This window comes from Thalassophryne amazonica, chromosome 8 (genome assembly GCF_902500255.1).
Source record: "Thalassophryne amazonica chromosome 8, fThaAma1.1, whole genome shotgun sequence".
In the NCBI taxonomy this organism is placed as follows: Eukaryota; Metazoa; Chordata; class Actinopteri; order Batrachoidiformes; family Batrachoididae; genus Thalassophryne; species Thalassophryne amazonica.
Genome location: NC_047110.1, coordinates 96,885,271 through 96,905,781, shown reverse-complemented (window position 1 = coordinate 96,905,781; position 20,511 = coordinate 96,885,271). Strand labels below are relative to the sequence as shown.

General features: G+C 41.5%; 1 protein-coding gene across 1 annotated transcript in view; it reads right to left on the bottom strand.

Moving 5' to 3' along the window:
• The window catches only part of zgc:173742 (DNA topoisomerase I, mitochondrial), a 78,791-nt gene that overhangs the window by 37,961 nt on the left and 20,319 nt on the right, over nt 1-20,511 (bottom strand). Inside the window, exons 4-8 of the mRNA XM_034177027.1 lie at nt 19,787-19,909; nt 18,853-18,937; nt 18,616-18,746; nt 18,367-18,482; nt 10,280-10,401 (exon numbers count right to left, since the gene is read on the bottom strand). Of these exons, the coding sequence (XP_034032918.1) occupies nt 10,280-10,401; nt 18,367-18,482; nt 18,616-18,746; nt 18,853-18,937; nt 19,787-19,909 (577 nt within the window). The remainder of the gene's footprint in view (nt 1-10,279; nt 10,402-18,366; nt 18,483-18,615; nt 18,747-18,852; nt 18,938-19,786; nt 19,910-20,511) is intronic.

Here is a 20,511-nt window from a genome sequence, read left to right as displayed (position 1 = left end):
GTCAGTTAACACAGTTCGTTGCTACAGCTACAAGTTAAAACTCTACCATGCAAAAGCGAAAGTCATATATCAACAACATCCAGAAACGCTGCCGCCTTCTCTGGGCCTGAGCTCATTTGAAATGGACAGCCGCAAAGTGGAAACGTGTGCTGTGGTCTGATGAGTCCACATTTCAAATTGTTTTTGGAAATCATGGATGTCGTGTCCGCCGGACAAAAGAGGAAAAAGACCATCCAGATTGTTTACATTTTACACAACGTCCCAACTTCATTGGAATTGGGGTTGTGTACACACACGCGCACACCGTCAAGTCCATAAGTGTTTGGACCATAACAACTGAGTTGATAGAACAAACTAGATGTGCTTGCAGTCCCGACGTTAAGCTTTAATTAAAGGAACAGACAGCCAGTCAAACATAGAACCTGAGGCCCATTCATGCCAGTGCTTCTTCCCTTTCTGATAATCCCCACTTGCTGAAGAAATGTTCAGAAGCTAAAAAGGCCTCTCAACAAGAATGTGGTTGGACTAGAATCAACATACTTCTGACTTTCAGTATTAAACTTTTGATCAGGGTCATTTGGGTAGTTTCTGAAGTCATTATGATTTAAAAAGAGGAAACAGTTGTTTGACAAAAAATGTGTTCACCCAACCACTAACCATAAGTGAAAAAAAGTTTTTGTGTTATTCTGCCAGGGTATGTAAACTTTTTTGAGCACAACTGTCTGTATTATACTCGTATATATCTATATATAATTTGGGTCATTATACATAAATCTATAGATTTTATGAAATAAACTACACTGACTACTATAATGCTGTTAAAGAAAGGCTTTGTGCCGTGAGGTTTGAATCAAATACTGTAACTGTGCAAAGATGACAACACCACACTGGGAGCTACAAAGTGAATGAGCTGAGAAAATGTGAGGCTTGATGATAACGTGTGTGTATATGTATGGATGCATTCATTGCACACGTTCGTTGTGCATATTCGATAAACAGACAGAACAGTTTATGATAACCTGTGCATTTCCCCTGCCTTTTGTGATCGATGTAAACTGAAAATGCAATAGTGCAATTTCACTCCTCCTAGTAATGGAAAAAGCAAATCTTTGTTCTTTTGTTCCTGTTTCCCCAGTTTTTTTCCATTTTGGCTTTAACACGGGAAAACAAAAAATGATGCAGTTTCCCATTTTAGTTTTAAAACAAAATGACAAATACAAAACAAAAAGACATTCTTCTTCTTCAGATTTGATTATGAAAAAACCAAACCAAAACAACTCACAAATAATACACTGATTTGCATCCGATGTCACTAATATTATCATCAAAAGGGAAAACATTACAAAAATTATGTACCATAAAGCAGAGTAAGATAAGCCTGATAAGAATAGATCAGTGACCTTTTACTTAATTATATTCTTCACAGAGCAGGAGAAAAAAGCCAGGGAAAATACTGTTTCCTCATCAAGACGGCCCCTGCTTAGCAAGGCAAGCAGGCTTAACAACAGCACAATGGCTGTGTTTCCATTATAACTGTCAAAATTGTGAGGTGACTGCCAACATGTCACCCCATAAGAGGGGTCATAATGGGGCAGAAAATCAGAACAGCTCAGTGGAGTCTTTATGGTTCATTTCAGAAGGTTGAGGGGGCTAAAATGTCACAACAACATGAGTGCCTTTTAATACGGCTTCACGCTGTCTGGCAAGAAAGCTGTTGTTGTAGAAACTAGAGGCAAAGACATTTGAAACCAAGTACAACAAAAAAGAAAACCTGCACCGTACAATTGCAGGGATACTGTACTTTTTCCTCATCTCCATCTTTTTCTCATGGCCACAGCTAGTGATCAATCCAGATTGTTCAACCCAATTTCAATTTCAATTTATTAATTTATATAGCGCCATCTCACGACAAAGTCGCCCCAAGGCGCTTCACATAACACACAATTTATAACAACAGAATAAATTAAAAACAAAAAGGGCACAATAAAAAGGTAAAACACAGTAGAATAAAAAGACATTACAAGGCAAACATAAAAAAAGAATAAATTAAAGATAAGACAGTCTAAAAAAGTGGGTCTTCAGTCTTGATTTAAAAGTCTCCACCGTGTCGGACTGCCTTATACCTGCAGTTAGATCGTTCCAGAGTAGGTCCACGGTAGGAGAAGGCTCTATACCCCACAGACTTCTTATTCACCCTTGGAACACACAGAAGCCCTGCGCCCGGCGAACCCAAGGGCTGCGCTGGCACGTAGGGCTTGACCATGTCCACCAGGTAGGAAGGAGCCAGTCCATGAACAATTTTATAGACCAACAACAGGACTTTAAAATCTCATCTGGCAGAAACCGGAAGCCAATGAAGGGACGCCAGAATGGGTGGAATGTGGTCAAACTTTCTACTTTGTGCCAAAAGTCTGGCAGCAGCATTCCGCACTAATTGTAGACCCCTAATGCTGGACTGCGGCAGACCAGAAAATAAAGCATTATAATAATCCAATCTGGAAGAGATAAATGCATGTATCAAAGTCTCAGCATCAGCCATAGACAGGATGGGACGAATCCTCCATTTTTTCACAGATGGAAGAAGGCAGTCCTGGTAATATATCTAACGTGGAGGTCAAAGGACAATGTAGGATCAAAAAGTACCCCAAGATTCCTCACCTTGTCCGTATGATGTATAAGACATGGACCCAAACTAAGCACCAGCTGGTCATACTGATGCCGATGTCTGGCTGGACCAAGAACCATCATTTCAGTCTTATCAGAATTTAAGAGTAGGAAGTTACTAGACAACCAACTTCTTACAGATACAAGGCAATCTTCTAAGGATTTTATATGGGTAAGATTACCAGCAGTTATCGGCATGTACAATTGAGCATCGTCAGCGTAGCAATGAAAGGCAATCCCATAATGCCGCAGAATATGCCCAAGGGGTGCTACATAAAGTAAGAAAAGCAAGGGGCCTAACACAGACCCTTGTGGAACCCCAAATTTCATTTCACAAAGGCCAGAGGTAGTGTTATTATACACAACAGAGTGAGAACGACTGGACAAGTATGACGTCAACCAAGCAAGGACACTTCCAGTAATTCCAAAATAATTTTCCAGCCTATCAAGTAAAATGCGATGATCCACAGTATCAAACGCAGCACTAAGATCTAAAAGCGCCAAAACCATCGTGGTGTCCGGATCCATTGCATGCAGAAAATCATTCACCACACTAATAAGCACTGTCTCTGTGGAGTGATGTTTTCTAAAAGCAGACTGCAGTGGCTCAAAAAGATCATTCTCGGTAAGATGGTCTACAAGCTGCCGTGAAACCACTTTTTCCAGAATTTTAGAGCAGAATGACAGATTTGATATCGGCCTATAATTATTCAATACACCAGGGTCAAGACTAGATTTCTTAATCAATGGTTTAATCACTGCAGATTTAAAACACCTAGGAACAGAACCAGAGGTTAATGAAAGATTAACAATTTCCAGCACAATCAGCCCAAGAACGGGCCATAAGTCCTTAAACAACTTTGTTGGTATAGGATAAAATAAGCAGGTTGAGCTTTTTGTAGACATCACGAGCTTCGCCAGCGCCTCTAGTGAAATAGTATCAAATTCTGTAAAACCCAAAGCAACATTCTACATTACATTTGGAAAATATGCCTGTGTGCATGTAAAATGCATTTTAACAAATTGCGTACACCGGTTAATGTGGCTACAAGATTATTTAGAAGCGTAGGCTGAAATATTCTGCCTTCTACACAATTACTTCAAGAAAGATATTCACATGAATTCTGCTTAAAGCTTAGAATGTTTCCTATCAGGCAGTGACATTACTTTTCCATGTACCATATTTCCTTAATTAAACGTATGGCCTTGAACAGGGGCCTGCCTCGTTTAATGGTCGAGTCAAAACTTTGAAGACAATAAACGCCTGCCTTAAATAAGCGCCCGTGTCGCAAACAGAACGGTCCCTCCTAAAAATGGGTCCGCCCTGCCTTCACTGTGCATACATCATTTGGGGCCACAGTAGCGCGTCTGACTCCACACCAAAAGTGATCAAATGAATTATTGTGATTATTAACCCCTTAAGCCCTAGAGCCTATTTCACCAAAATCACATACCCATACATTATGATTTATTTCTCAGTTTGTACAAGGTCAAAAATGCAAAAGTTTGGGTCAGCTAAAAGACAGGTCCTAGGGGATGTTGTGGATGCAAAAAAATTGAAAGTAAATAATACTTGATACAAATAAATGAGTTTTTTCCCCCAAAAAAATTAATTCCGATTTATGTCTTTATTTGTTTGGCGTTTCAGCTGTGGTTAGTTGATATGTGATTGAAGTGAATACTTTTGTAGAGGAGACTTCACTTGATATTTTGATGTATAATAAGTCTATGTTGGTGTCAGCATTGGTTAGTTACGAGTGTTTAAATGTTCCAAAACAGGGCAAGTCCCCAAATTTGGGGACTTTAGGGTTTAAGAGGTTATCCATCAGATGACAAGGTAAAACCTCTTAATGCATTCTAAAGTCAGTTTTAAGCAGAAACGAGGCCGTTTTAAGCAGAAAATGGGGCGATAATTGGTGAGTTGTTACTGGCGATCTAAAGTGACGTAGGCGCAGCAGCTGCTGTGAGCTCTGATTGGTTCGCTGTCTTTTATTATAAAATAATGCTGAATTTATGTGGAAATTCAGCATTTCCACATAAATTAGGGGGGGACCATTTGGTCTGTGACACCAGGCCTGATTTATGCTTCTACAACCCCGTAGCTTCATGGCCACACGATGTCGATGTGAGCGTGGCCCTTTCAAAGTTCTGTCACGTTTGTGCAACTTACCGACAGAATAGTAGGGGATGCAATATGGAGAACAAGGCAGGACTTTCATTCTGCCTGTACCACCACTGTTACTGGTATACATACAGTCTATGGTTCCTGGTCATTTATTCACCCCCCCTCGGGACCAACTTGTAGAAGTATTGAAATGTAAAAATGTACTGTAACAGACTTATAAACCAGAACAATCCCCAGTGTCGACAGGAGTACACACAGAAACACAGTATGCCTCTTTCTGCAAATACTATGACAGTGTGAACACAGACAGTCTCCATGTCTAACCATGACTGACATCCACCAGTGGGTGGGCACTGAGGGCAGTCAAGCGAGGAGAGTTTTTCCGGCTATAATAAAACAGTTTAATTGGATTTGTTCATATGCAGAGGAGCTACTTGTGTGGATTAGCATATCAATGCCTTCATACAAATCATATTTTCAAGAGTACTGAGCACTAAGCAGCGCAAAATTAATTCTGCATGATCTGTTTTGGGGCTTGGTACCGGGTGTCTATATACAGAGGACATCCTGTTAGAAACGTGTACATACCCATCAGTCACATTTTATAGACATATTAAGCATATTTTATAGTCACATTTTATAGACTAATCACAACACAGAAAACTAACACCATACGCTGATGTAATTAAGAGACGTGTTACTTACACCAACATAAGCATACGAGGTCTATTAGAAAAGTATCCGACCTTATTATTTTTTTCAAAAACCATATGGATTTGAATCACGTGTGATTACATCAGACATGCTTGAACCCTCGTGGGCATGCAAGAGTTTTTTTCACGCCTGTCGGTTACGTCATTCGCCTGTGGACAGTCTTTGAGTGAGGAGTGGCCCACCCTCTCGTCGATTTTTTTCATTGTTTAGGAATGGCTCAGAGACTGCTGCTTTGTTTGATCAAAATTTTTTCAAAACTGTAAGGCACAACTGAGTGGACACCATTCGATAAATGCAGCTGGTTTTCGGTAAAAAATTTAACGGCTGATGAGAGATTTTGGTCTGGTAGTGTCGCCGTAAGGACGGCCCATGGTGCCTGACGGTGATCTGCGCTTTGAGGCGGCAGCGTCTCGCCGTTTCAAGTTGAAAACTTCCACATTTCAGGCTCTGTTGACCCAGTAAGTCGTCAGAGAACAGAGAACTTTCAGAAGAAGTCGGCATGAGGAGTTTATTCGGACATTCCATTGTTAACGGACATTTTGTAATGAAAGAACGTGCGGGCAGAGTCCGGGCCGGACCCGACCGTGGGGGGTCGCGACAGGAAAAACACCTCCGTTGGAAACCTTAACGGGCAAGTTGGAAAATGCCCAAGCTGTTAAACAATTTCTCAGTTACTCACTTGTTGAAAGCCTTCAAAAGCCGCCTGAATTTTACAAATGGTTTTCAACACGGAGGTGTTTTTCCTGTCGCGGCGCACACAGATTCGCCGAGTCGTCACGGAAACGACTCGGCGAATTTGCGCGCACGTCTTTCATTACAAAATGTCCTTAAACAGTGGAATGTCCGCATAAAGTCCTCATGCCGGCCTCTTCTGAATCTTCTCTGTTCTCTCACGACGTCCTGGGTGAATTAAGCCTTAAATTAGGATGTTTTCAGGTCGAAACATGCCGACGACGGCGCCTGGAAGCGCTGCGCGACGTCCCGCTCCGTGGGAAGTCCTTACAGCGACAGAAACACCCCATAATCTCTCATCAGCTGTTAAACTTTTCACCGAAAACCAGCTTAATTTCTCGAATAGTGTCCACTCGGATATTCCTCACAGGTCCAGAAAAAATTTTGATAAAGCAACGCGCGCTGTCTCGAGCAGCGTGTGAAACAAAGGAATTCAGCCGAGAGGGCGGGACCACAGCTCACTCAAGGCCTGCCCACAGGGAAATGACGTCACCGACGCGTGAAAAAACTCACGCATGCGCACAAGGGTTCAAGCATGATTGGTGTAATTGCACGTCATTCAAATCCATATAGTTTTTAAAAAAAATAAAAAGGTAGGATACTTTTCTGATAGACCTCGTATTTCCCTTAAAGGATAGTTTAATAGTTGACTAAAACAAAGCACTACCTCTTTATATTTTTCAAATACCATTATCATTGCAAGGGAAACAGTACTTTCAATTACATTTTATTTAATATTTTGCCATTCTACTAGAGACTAGATATTTTTCAAATCCCTTAAGTGAAATGAATACATGCCAACCCACAGTTTTTTAAGAAGGGAAGATGAAGAGACAACTACTCATGGAGCAGATATGCACAATATTTGAGGGAATCGTGACTGAAATTTGGCGCACAGTTAGAGCATACCAAATAGATCATTTTTGGCTATAGGGGCATCACAGAGGTGGCCATTTTCCAAGATTGCTGCCACGGGTTGTTTTATCAGTTGCTCAGGCTCTAGACCATCAAGGCTCTTGATTTCAGTGGCTAATCCTACATATTCAAGGATGAGGAATGCAGTAGTACTATTTACAACATGCTAGCATCTACGTAACAACAGATGGCTAGCATTCAGGTAATTAAATAATTGTAAAACCATTAAAATATGTAATATTGGTGATATTATACATGTTTTTTGAACTGTGACTAATGAGAGTACAACACAGTACCCTACTTCTCAGAGGGAGCTCTAAAATAGTGTGACCTGCAGCAGCTTTTTGTCATCCAATATTCTCTGCATCAAGACTTGTTGGTGCAGATTTGATTGCTGCAAGAAATGTATGAGCAGTTTTTCTCAATACTCAGCAATGAACATGCGAAGGTTCTTAATTAAATGCATTTATACAAGCACTATGTTTATTAATCATCATTATTAAGCAAGCAAGCAAGCTAGCTAACATATTTGGCTAACATCAGCAATCTAGCTGAGTAGCAAGCATTTATGAAGGGGCTGTGAGTACGTATGCACCATATTTCAAACTGATTGGAAAATGTTATTTCATTGGTCAAAACATCGGTATTCAGTTGGTTTGTGTCCGATGCCAATCTCAATTTTTGGGACTAAACTGTATGTACATTTGTATGCTTTCAGATTACCTTAACTGGCCTGATGCAGCTAACTGTACTCTTCCATGTGACTGTGCTGCCAGCTGACAAACCTTCCTGGTGGTATCAGCTGATGCTGGATTGGTGGTGCTATAGCTAGTACATACTGTTCTTTAAGTAGCATAACAAATTGTGAGACAATGGCCAAACTATTCAAGTTAATGGACACTACTGAGCTTGGAAGGCCAGATACACAGTGCCTGACCACAGACTGGAATAAATGTGTTCTGTGTCAGGAAGCTATAGCTGAGATACTGAAATGGTCCAGCTAATTCAACACATGGCAGAGATGGGGCAGGATACAAGACCATAGCTGAACTTCTTGTATCACCAGAAGCTACCAGAGCCTGTTGTGAACTCCTCTGAAGTGGATGCAAGAAGGGATGCAATGGAAAGTGCAAATGTTTCAAGGCAGAGCTTAAGTGCACTGTATTTTGCCACTGTGGTGGCTTGTGTTTTCAGAACCAACATTGCATTTAACTACAACACTGACCTGACCCCTAATGCTAGACGCCAATTGGTTCAAAATGCTGCAGCCAGACTTTTGACACGAAGCAGAAAGTTCGACCACATTACACCCATTTTAGCATCCCTTCACTGGCTTCCTGTCCCAGTGAGATCAGATTTTAAGGTTCTGCTACTAACCTATAAAATTATTCATGGATTGGCACCCTCCTACCTAGCTGACCTAATTAAACCTTACGTACCGGCCCGGGCTTTACGTTCCCAGGGTGCAGGACTACTTTGTGTCCCTAAGGTAAATAAGAAGTCTGCGGGTCACAGAGCTTTCTCTTATCGTGCCCCTGTTCTGTGGAATGATCTCCCTGCATCAATAAAACAGTCAGATTCTGTGGAGACTTTCAAGTCCAGACTTAAGACGCACTTATTTGCCTTTCATATGGCTAGCATACTGGTACAGTTTTGTTTTACGCTTTTTACTCTTTTCATTTTATTAGTAATTGGAGCGGGTCGCGGCCTCAACTTTACCTAAATTCTGGGTCTTTTAGTTAAGTTTAGGGCTAGTGGCCAGCGATCACCTTAGTATTTCTCTGTTTTTCTTGTTGTTTAATGCTGATAAATTATACAGTATTTCTTGTCTTTCTGATGCCTGATTGTTTTTTCTCTCTGTTTAAGGTGCAGCTCCATCCAGAGATAGGAGCTGTGTTCGTGTTGGCGATCCTCCTGTCCTGTGCGCCAATAGCATTTCTTGTATATTTGTCCATGAATTGTTCTGTAATTTATGTTTGTAGCATGGCCCAAGCAGAGGGTCACCCCTTTGAGTCTGGTCTGCTTGAGGTTTCTTCCTCAGAGGGAGTTTTTCCTTACCACTGTTGCTCTGGGGGTTGGTAAGGTTAGACCTTACCTGTGTGAAGCGCTTTGAGGCAACTCTGTTGTGATTTGGCGCTATATAAATGAAAATAAATTGAAATTGACCTCTTTTTTGTTGTCACTATGACACTGCAGTTGTGTTTTCAGAGCTAGCATTGCATTTCAGCATTTACTGTAACTGTGTGACCTCTTTTTTGTTGTAATTAAAAACAAAAAACAAACAGATTCCATTTATTTAGATGAAAGCTTTTAAAGATACACTAATCCTAATTCAAAGGTTTGACTTAATGGTGGTGCTAGAGGGAAGGTCCTAGGGTCACCAAAATCAATAGACTTCATCCTCAGGGGGCCATGTTTCCAGATAATTTGAAAAGAATCAGATGAACGCTCTTGGAGTTAACACGCTATTGTGAAAACTCTGCAGTGGCGGTCCACAAAAAAACCACAGTATCCCTCCCTGACTCATCATTTGGTGATATAAATAGTACCACTGTATTCCTCATCCTTACAAATGTAGAATTAGGCAGCAGGATCAAGACCCTTGGTGGTCTAGAGCCTGAGCTACTAATAAAACAACTCATGGTGGCCATCTTGGAAAATGGCCACCTCTGCGATGCCCCTATAGCCAAAAATGATCTTTAGGGTGTGCTCCAACACTGTGCCAAATTTCATTCTTTTATCATCAAAGTGACGATTCATCCACATATCTGCTCCGCTATACAGCCATATGCCCTCAAAAGAGATCTACAGTCATTAAAGTAACCGTACATCTCAAAGTAAACAATTTCAAATATTTTGTTGTGTCCTCACCCCTATGTTGAAAGGTGTCACTCAGTTTTACAGTTACCTGTTCATGTGATAAAGTGTTATGAATTTTGGAGTTGAAGCTACACTTCCGATCATGACTATAACAAAGCATCTGTTTTTTGTATGATTTCATTCCAGTAACCTGAACGGGTGTTTAGTGAATTACATCCCTCCACGACACAATAAGCACTTTTTGTTCAAGGAAAAATTGGAGTCTTTGTTTTCCCAAACTGTCAGGACCTCAGATTTCTTTGATTTTACCTTTCTCCAATCTTTGAAGAAGTTCTCACAGAACACGTTCTTAGTGGTGTACTCATGATCCAGCATCTGGGAAAAGAATACAGCCACCTCCTCTGCCGCAAGGCTCAGCTTCACCGCCTTACCTGGACACACGTACACAAGGCTTTGATTACAAGCTATTATCTTGGGGGTTGGGGACAGTTTGTACCCTTGTTGGTCTATCCAAACTGCTATAGAAAACGAGGCAGCCGCAAAATTAATGAGCGCTGAATACCATGATAACAGACTCAAACACTTTCAAAAGCCTTTGGGAGCTTGGTGTTTTTAGCAGAATTCAACAACTCCAACCTCAGGTTCCCTCGAGTCTCCTGCCAGGATTATTCAGTCATTAAGAGGTAGGTATATAAACAAGACGTGTGCTCATACACACACACAAATTAACACATCAAACCAAGTCCCCAGAGGTCATTAGATTGGTTCAAGTCCTAAAACAAAGCTAATATAATTACAGTCATCAATCAGTGTCTGTCTCACTAAACCTTTGTTGCACTCAAGGCCCAGTTCTGTAAGCATTTTTGTGCAAGTAATCAAATATGGATCTGCAGTGTTGCATTACGATCTGTGACCTCCATGGGAACCACTTTGTCTTAATCAGTGATCAAATTAAAATTACATCAAATACTTTCGTTAAAGCCCTTGAATTAAAGCTAAAGGTCTTACAAGCATATCTTCAATTAAGTCCCTTTGGCTGCTTCCTTGTTTGCATTCGAGGTTGCCACAGCAAATCCAGGGTGAATCTGCACGTTGAATTGGCAGACGTTTTACAATGGATGCTCTTCCTGACAACTCCACATTACATGGAGAAACGTGACAGGGGTGGAGTCTGAACCAGGAACCTTCTGCACTGAAACCAAGCGCACTAACCACTTGGCCACCACCCCTGCCCCTTAATTTTAAGTCCACCGTGGTTGTGTAAGAAGGCAAAATTACAAACAGCACATCACTGTGTAAGTAGTGCTGACTGAACTAACACTAAAAAAAAAAAAATTAATGATATTACAATATTTTAAATAAACAATAATTGAAATAAAACTTTTTCATCACATCCTAGTAGTAAGTAGGGGTGTAACGATACTTCACATACCAGGATAATTGAAGAAATAATGACCTCTTCAACAATCATAAACAGGGTTCCCACTCACTAAGAAAATGCTTTCCAGGACCCTTTCCAGGAGTTGATCCTGACATTTCAGGACAGCAGTTGCTCACAAACATTCATATAATCTAATGGTACAGCGGACACACAGCACCCCATTTTATTCCTCCTTTTATAATGATGCAGGGTTGATGAAAAAGTATCTCAGGCTAGTTACAGGTGGAGTCCAATAATGCTGTCTGACATTTTTGTTAGTTGTTAACAAACAAAAGCAGGGGTGGTGGCCAAGTGGTTAATGTGCTTGGTTTCAGTTCAGAAGGTTCCGGGTTCAAATCCCACCCCTGCCACATTTCTCCATGTAATGTGGAGTTGCGTCAGGAAGGGCATCCGGCGTAAAACCTGTGCCAGTTCAACATGCAGATCCACCTTGGATTTGCTGTGGTGACCCCGAGTGCAAACAAGGGAGCAGCTGAACGGACTTACTTTTGTTAACAAAAACAAAAAAAACTGAATTGAACAACCTGTATATCTTCAATACACACCAAGCATAGACCTACACAGTTTTATGAAGCAGACATCACTCATCACTCACTCATCTTCAACCGCTTTTCCGGGTTCGGGTCACGGGGGCAACAGCTCTAGCAGTGGACCCCAAACTTCCCTTTCCTGGGCCACATTGACCACCTCTGACTGGGGGATCCTGAGGCGTTCCCAGGCCAGTGTGGAGATATAATCTCTCCACCTAGTCCTGGGCTTTCCCCGGGGTCTCCTACCAGATGGACGTCCCTGGAACACCTCCCTAGGAAGGCGCTCAGGTGGTATCCTTATCAGATGCCCGAACCACCTCAGCTGGCTTCTTTCAATGCAAAGGAGCAGCAGCTCTAGTCCAAGCTCCTCACCCTATCTCTGAGGGAGACACCAGCCACCCTCCTAAGGAAGCTCAATTCCGCCCCTTGTACCTGCGTTCTAGTTCTTTCGGTCATGACCTAACCCTCATGATCAATCAATCAATCAATTTTTTTTATATAGCGCCAAATCACAACAAACAGTTGCCCCAAGGCGCTTTATATTGTAAGGCAAGGCCATACAATAATTATGTAAAACCCCAACGGTCAAAACGACCCCCTGTGAGCAAGCACTTGGCTACAGTGGGAAGGAAAAACTCCCCCTTAACAGGAACAAACCTCCAGCAGAACCAGGCTCAGGGAGGGGCAGTCTTCTGCTGGGACTGGTTGGGGCTGAGGGTGAGAACCAGGAAAAAGACATGCAGTGGAGGGGAGCAGAGATCGATCACTAATGATTAAATGCAGAGTGGTGCATACAGAGCAAAAAGAGAAAGAAACAGTGCATCATGGGAACCCCCCAGCAGTCTACGTCTATAGCAGCATAACTAAGGGATGGTTCAGGGTCACCTGATCCAGCCCTAACTATAAGCTTTAGCAAAAAGGAAAGTTTTAAGCCTAATCTTAAAAGTAGAGAGGGTGTCTGTCTCCCTGATCTGAATTGGGAGCTGGTTCCACAGGAGAGGAGCCTGAAAGCTGAAGGCTCTGCCTCCCATTCTACTCTTACAAACCCTAGGAACTACAAGTAAGCCTGCAGTCTGAGAGCGAAGCGCTCTATTGGGGTGATATGGTACTACGAGGTCCCTAAGATAAGATGGGACCTGACTATTCAAAACCTTATAAGTAAGAAGAAGAATTTTAAATTCTATTCTAGAATTAACAGGAAGCCAATGAAGAGAGGCCAATATGGGTGAGATATGCTCTCTCCTTCTAGTCCCCGTCAGTACTCTAGCTGCAGCATTTTGAATTAACTGAAGGCTTTTTAGGGAACTTTTAGGACAACCTGATAATAATGAATTACAATAGTCCAGCCTAGAGGAAATTATGTCTGTAAGACAATCCTGCAGTTTAGCTAATTGGTGTGTGTCCTCTGGCTTCATGGATAGATAAAGCTGGGTATCATCTGCGTAACAATGAAAATTTAAGCAATACCGTCTAATAATACTGCCTAAGGGAAGCATGTATAAAGTGAATAAAATTGGTCCTAGCACAGAACCTTGTGGAACTCCATAATTAACTTTAGTCTGTGAAGAAGATTCCCCATTTACATGAACAAATTGTAATCTATTAGACAAATATGATTCAAACCACCGCAGCGCAGTGCCTTTAATACCTATGGCATGCTCTAATCTCTGTAATAAAATTTTAATGGTCAACAGTATCAAAAGCAGCACTGAGGTATAACAGAACAAGCACAGAGATGAGTCCACTGTCCGAGGCCATAAGAAGATCATTTGTAACCTTCACTAATGCTGTTTCTGTACTATGATGAATTCTAAAACCTGACTGAAACTCTTTAAATAGACCATTCCTCTGCAGATGATCAGTTAGCTGTTTTACAACTACCCTTTCAAGAATTTTTGAGAGAAAAGGAAGGTTGGAGATTGGCCTATAATTAGCTAAGATAGCTGGGTCAAGTGATGGCTTTTTAAGTAATGGTTTAATTACTGCCACCTTAAAAGCCTGTGGTACATAGCCAACTAACAAAGATAGATTGATCATATTTAAGATTGAAGCATTAAATAATGGTAGGGCTTCCTTGAGCAGCCTGGTAGGAATGGGGTCTAATAAACATGTTGATGGTTTGGATGAAGTAACTAATGAAAATAACTCAGACAGAACAATCGGAGAGAAAGAGTCTAACCAAATACCGGCATCACTGAAAGCAGCCAAAGATAACGATACGTCTTTGGGATGGTTATGAGTAATTTTTTCTCTGTTAAAATTTTGTTAGCAAAGAAAGTCATGAAGTCATTACTAGTTAAAGTTAATGGAATACTCAGCTCAATAGAGCTCTGACTCTTTGTCAGCCTGGCTACAGTGCTGAAAAGAAACCTGGGGTTGTTCTCATTTTCTTCAATTAGTGATGAGTAGAAAGATGTCCTAGCTTTACGGAGGGCTTTTTTATAGAGCAACAGACTCTTTTTCCAGGCTAAGTGAAGATCTTCTAAATTAGTGAGACGCCATTTCCTCTCCAACTTACGGGTTATCTGCTTTAAGCTACGAGTTTGAGAGTTATACCACGGAGTCAGACACTTCTGATTTAAAGCTCTCTTTCTCAGAGGAGCTACAGCATCCAAAGTTGTCTTCAATGAGGATGTAAAACTACTGACGAGATACTCTATCTCCCTTACAGAGTTTAGGTAGCTACTCTGCACTGTGTTGGTATATGGCATTAGAGAACATAAAGAAGGATTCATATCCTTAAACCTAGTTACAGCGCTTTCTGAAAGACTTCTAGTGTAATGAAACTTATTCCCCACTGCTGGGTAGTCCATCAGAGTAAATGTAAATGTTATTAAGAAATGATCAGACAGAAGGGAGTTTTCAGGGAATATTGTTAAGTCTTCTATTTCCATACCATAAGTCAGAACAAGATCTAAGATATGATTAAAGTGGTGGGTGGACTCATTTACTTTTTGAGCAAAGCCAATAGAGTCTAATAATAGATTAAATGCAGTGTTGAGGCTGTCATTCTCAGCATCTGTGTGGATGTTAAAATCGCCCACTATAATTATCTTATCTGAGCTAAGCACTAAGTCAGACAAAAGGTCTGAAAATTCACAGAGTGAGTTTCTCTGTGAATTTTGTGATAGATAATAACAAATAAAACTGGTTTTTGGGACTTCCAATTTGGATGGACAAGACTAAGAGACAAGCTTTCAAATGAATTAAAGCTCTGTCTGGGTTTTTGATTAATTAATAAGCTGGAATGGAAGATTGCTGCTAATCCTCCGCCCCGGCCCGTGCTACGAGCATTCTGACAGTTAGTGTGACTCGGGGGTGTTGACTCATTTAAACTAACATATTCATCCTGCTGTAACCAGGTTTCTGTTAGGCAGAATAAATCAATATGTTGATCAATTATTATATCATTTACCAACAGGGACTTAGAAGAGAGAGACCTAATGTTTAATAGACCACATTTAACTGTTTTAGTCTGTGGTGCAGTTGAAGGTGCTATATTATTTTTTCTTTTTATGCTTAAATAGATTTTTGCTGGTTACTGGTAGTCTGGGAGCAGGCACCGTCTCTACGGGGATGGGGTAATGAGGGGATGGCAGGGGGAGAGAAGCTGCAGAGAGGTGTGTAAGACTACAACTCTGCTTCCTGGTCCCAACCCTGGATAGTCACGGTTTGGAGGATTTAAGAAAATTGGCCAGATTTCTAGAAATGAGAGCTGCTCCATCCAAAGTGGGATGGATGCCGTCTCTCCTAACAAGACCAGGTTTTCCCCAGAAGCTTTGCCAATTATCTATGAAGCCCACCTCATTTTTTGGACACCACTCAGACAGCCAGCAATTCAAGGAGAACATGCGGCTAAACATGTCACTCCCGGTCTGATTGGGGAGGGGCCCAGAGAAAACTACAGAGTCCGACATTGTTTTTGCAAAGTTACACACCGATTTAATGTTAATTTTAGTGACCTCCGATTGGCGTAACCGGGTGTCATTACTGCCGACGTGAATTACAATCTTACCAAATTTACGCTTAGCCTTAGCCAGCAGTTTCAAATTTCCTTCAATGTCGCCTGCTCTGGCCCCCGGAAGACAATTGACTATGGTTGCTGGTGTCGCTAACTTCACATTTCTCAAAACAGAGCCGCCAATAACCAGAGTTTGATCCTCGGCGGGTGTGTCGCTGAGTGGGGAAAAACGGTTAGAGATGTGAACGGGTTGGCGGTGTACACGGGGCTTCTGTTTAGGGCTACGCTTCCTCCTCACAGTCACCCAGTCAGCCTGCTTTCCCGACTGCTCGGGATCTGCCAGGGGGTAACTAACGGCGGCTAAGACCATAGGTGAGCGTAGGAACAAAGACTGACCAGCAGATCAAGAGCGTCACCTTTTGGCTCAGCTCCCTTTTCGTCACAACAGCTCAGTAGAGCGAATGCAACACCACCCCTGCTGCGCCAATTCTCTGGCCAATCTCACGCTCCATTGTCCCCTCACTCGTGAACAAGACCCCGAGGTACTTGAACTCCTTCACTTGGGGCAGCACCATATTTCCTACCCGGAGTAGGCAATCCATCGGTTTCCTGCTGAGAACCATGGCCTCAGATTTAGAGGTGCTGATCCTCATCCCAGTCGCTTCACACTCAGCTGCGAACCGATCCAGTGAGTGTTGGAGGTCACAGGCTGATGAAGTCAACAGGACCACATCATCTGCAAAAAGCAGTGATGAGACCGTGAGCCCACCAAACTGGAAGCCCTCCTCTCCTCGACATGCTGTCCATGAATATCACAAACAGGATTGGCGACAAGGCGCAGCCCTGGTGGAAGCAGACATTTACCGAGGTTATCCATATGTCTAGTCTTAAATGAAAGATCATCATATTCCTTGAGCTGGTAACAGCATAGGTTCTTTTACAAAAATGTAGATGAGTGGGTGTCACATCAGTGTATTTATTCACAAAGCAATGGGCTGTGCAATTTCTGCTCGTACTTCCAGGCATAGCCTAGAAAAAATATAACATCCTGGAAACTCACTCTGGAAGAGCTTCAGCAGACCTGTCATACTGCACAGCTTATCTCACCAACAGTGAGCTGAGTTTCAAACTAAATATACACCAAAGTTTATGTGGTCCCTGAACTGAGGAGCTAAAATACCATTAAAATTTACAGAACAATATTGATTATATGGTTAGCACTGTTGTCTCACAGCAAGAGGGTCCTTGGTTCGCTTCCCGCCTGGTCCATTCTGTGTGGAATTTGCATGTTCTCCCCATGTTCACATAGGTTCCCTCCAGCTGCTCCAACTTCCAAAGGCATGCAGATTAGGTGATTTGGAAACTTTAAATTGACCGTGAGTGAGAGTGTGGCTGTGTTTGTGTGTCCATATGTGGCCTAGGGATAGATTGACGTCCTATCCAGGGTGTATCCCGCCTCTCGCCCGAGAGACTGCTGGGATAGTCTCTAGCCTCCCATGATGCTTAAATGGAGTCAGCAGGTATAGGAAATGAATGAATATTTATTATTTCCAGGATATTTGGTAATTTAAATCAAATTACAGGTCGACTGCATGACTGGAAACTAAAACTTTGCATCACAAACTTTCTAAATTTCCAGGTTTTACAGAATCTGTGGGAACAGACAAGTGATTTATTGTATATATTAATTCCCTTCGGCTTCTCCCTTGTTTCACTCAGGGTCACCACAGCAGATCAGAGGTCGATCTGCATGTTGATTTGGCACGTTTTACACCGGATGCCCTTTCTGATGCAACTCCATATTACATGGAAAATGCGCAGGAGTGGCTTTGAACCAGGAACCTTCCGCATTGGAAACAAGCACACTAAAATAAGTGATTTATATGAGATGGAAAAATAGATAACACATTAAACATTTAAATTTATACATCAGAATAATTTCTTTCATGTTTGACATTCACCACCGATTACATTTCTGCATAATGTGTGTAAATAGGGATGTAATAATGTACTGTGATGTATATTTAATTCTGACAGGTGTATGATGATATGTTTCTTATTATTGGTTAGTGTACTGTTCCACTCCTACTAGCCGGTACCCATTTCCAGCTAAGTGGACTGGGACAGTGCAGAAGAATGGTGGCATTTTATGCCCGGAAGAAAGCAATGCAGGTTTCACTGCTAGTTTCCACCCAAAGCAATTGTTATGTTTACATCTACAGCCTGTGCCCTAAAATAACAACAACATGGGTGTGTCTGTTTAAAAATGAAGTTCAGTCATAGGAATTTGGAACAAATTACACACTATAAAAAAATAACTGAAAACATCACAACGTGAAGAACTGTGAAATTTTTGACACTTGCAACAATATTTCTACTGACAAAATCCACAGCTGTCACTGCTGTTAGTAGAGAGTTTTTTCCACTCCCTATTCCACACATCCACCATCTGTGTTTCACTGACCATCATAGTAGAAGTGAACATTGTCTGGTAGAGGCTGGTACTCAGGAGGGAAGTAGGGTCCTTTGTGCTCAAGAAACCTCCATTTTACCCCATCTTCATACTTCTCTTCCTCCCACCTGAAGGGAAGAAAAAGCAGATGAAAGCAATATGATGCATTTGAGGATGTGAAATTGCTCTTCAATTTGCACTTCGTGTGTATGTGGTGAAGACGCAGATCTATGGAGATGAGACGAGCAGCATTTCTCAAACCATCGCCAGCGATTCTGCTCCTCTTCTTCCTTCTTTTTAAGTTTCAGTTGTTTTGCCTCCTCAATTTCCTGCTTTGTCTTTCTCCGCTTTTTGGAAACAGGTACCTCCCCATCCTCCTCTTTCTTCACCGTCTACACCGAAGAAAACACAAAGCAGGCTGTGAATTTGAATAGAGACAACCAGCTGCATTCCCAGCAGCTTTCATACAGGCATGGATTACGTCATGATGCCATTTACCTTTTCCTCTTTCTTCTTTGCCTTCGTAAGAGCTTCTTCCTCACCTTCTTCCTCCTCCTTATGTTTCTTCCTTTTTTTCTTCAAGCTGTTGGTATGGGAGAGCACAAAGTTACCCATTAGGGCACAAATCATGTCAAAAGGAATAAAGAGTTTCATGGTTAAGAGTGCGACAAACGCGCCTTACATATATTTGATACCGATTCATGCAAATTAATTCACTGTGACTCAATGACACAATATAGTTCTGTGTGGTCTTGACATTCTTCAATTCTGTCCAAAATTCAAACACCTTATCCTTGACCAACACAGAACTCTTCCACCATGTTTAATCCATACTGGCTCCAAACTGTTAAACTTGAGTTTGACCTTTCAAAGTCACCCAAAGTTAAAAGGTCACATGGCCAAAATTAAGGTGATGTATGATGTCATATTAGTGTTTAACAGTAGCCACAGATGTATCTTTAATAAATTCCTTGAAATAGCCCTTCCAAAAAACCCCTACAAGCATTGGGCCTAAAATTTGAACTTGGCATGTGACCTTAATTTTTCTCATAATCAGATAATTTCATCATTGGTTGACCTCAAATAAATACACCAGACTTATACTCATTTACCTCTCAATTCAGAGACTCAGTCACGCATGACATTACATACCTCTTGTCTTCAGAAACTCATTCAGCTCACTGATGAAAGACAGCGAATGCCATCGGAGACGCCTCACTCTGAGACTTTATCCAGTTGTTTGATTTATTTTGTATTTCATCAGATCAAAACTCTTCCAGCTATTTTGTCCACACATATATGGGAATATTGGACCAAAAAGAATACCTCTGCATGTGTCATCACTGTGCACATGGGTGTAATAACAGCACAGACATAAGTGATGATTTTATTTCAGGTCAATGCAACGCTCAGAGATGTCGTAGTGACTTACGAAGGTATAGCACTGGGATGGGACGAGTCTGCATTGGGTTCATCCTCAAGTATTTTCCGTTTGACCCCTTTCTTCTTCTTTTCAGTAAAGTCTTCAACATCTGGCTCCTGTTTCACAAGTTCACTGAGAGAGAGGGGGTGGGGGGGAGCACAGACAGGAAACGTGTCTGAAATTTGACTGGCATCATGGTAGGGTTTGCTGACAGCTTTCACCCTCAATCAGAAATGTGTTGACTTTGTAGTCCTGTGGAATTTTACTGGAAAATGTAGAAAACTATTTACCTCTCTGGGAAGTACATACTGTAGTTGTTCAAACAAACTGATGTTGTTAATTACATTTTTTTTTTAAATTTTTTCCATTAGAAAGTCACAATTTACATGGCAATTTAAATAAATGAAGTGCATTTATGTAGCGCTTTTCCATCTGATGCCAATGCTCAAAGCACTTTACAGTGATGCTTCAGAGTGCTGCACACCGGAGCAGCGTGGCTGTTAAGGAACTTGCCAAAGGGACCTTAGTGATTTTCCTTTCTGACAGTGAACCAAATTAACGATCCTCTGGTCACAAGCTCACCTTTGTAAAATTTAATTCTAAACATTTAAATCTGAAAAGGCAACTACAAGGCGGAGTGCCGAAAGGCCCTTGTGTTTGTCCATCCTTAAATGACTTAATGAGCTACTTACTTAATACTTTCATTAAGTAAGTAGCTCAATGCGGGAGACACA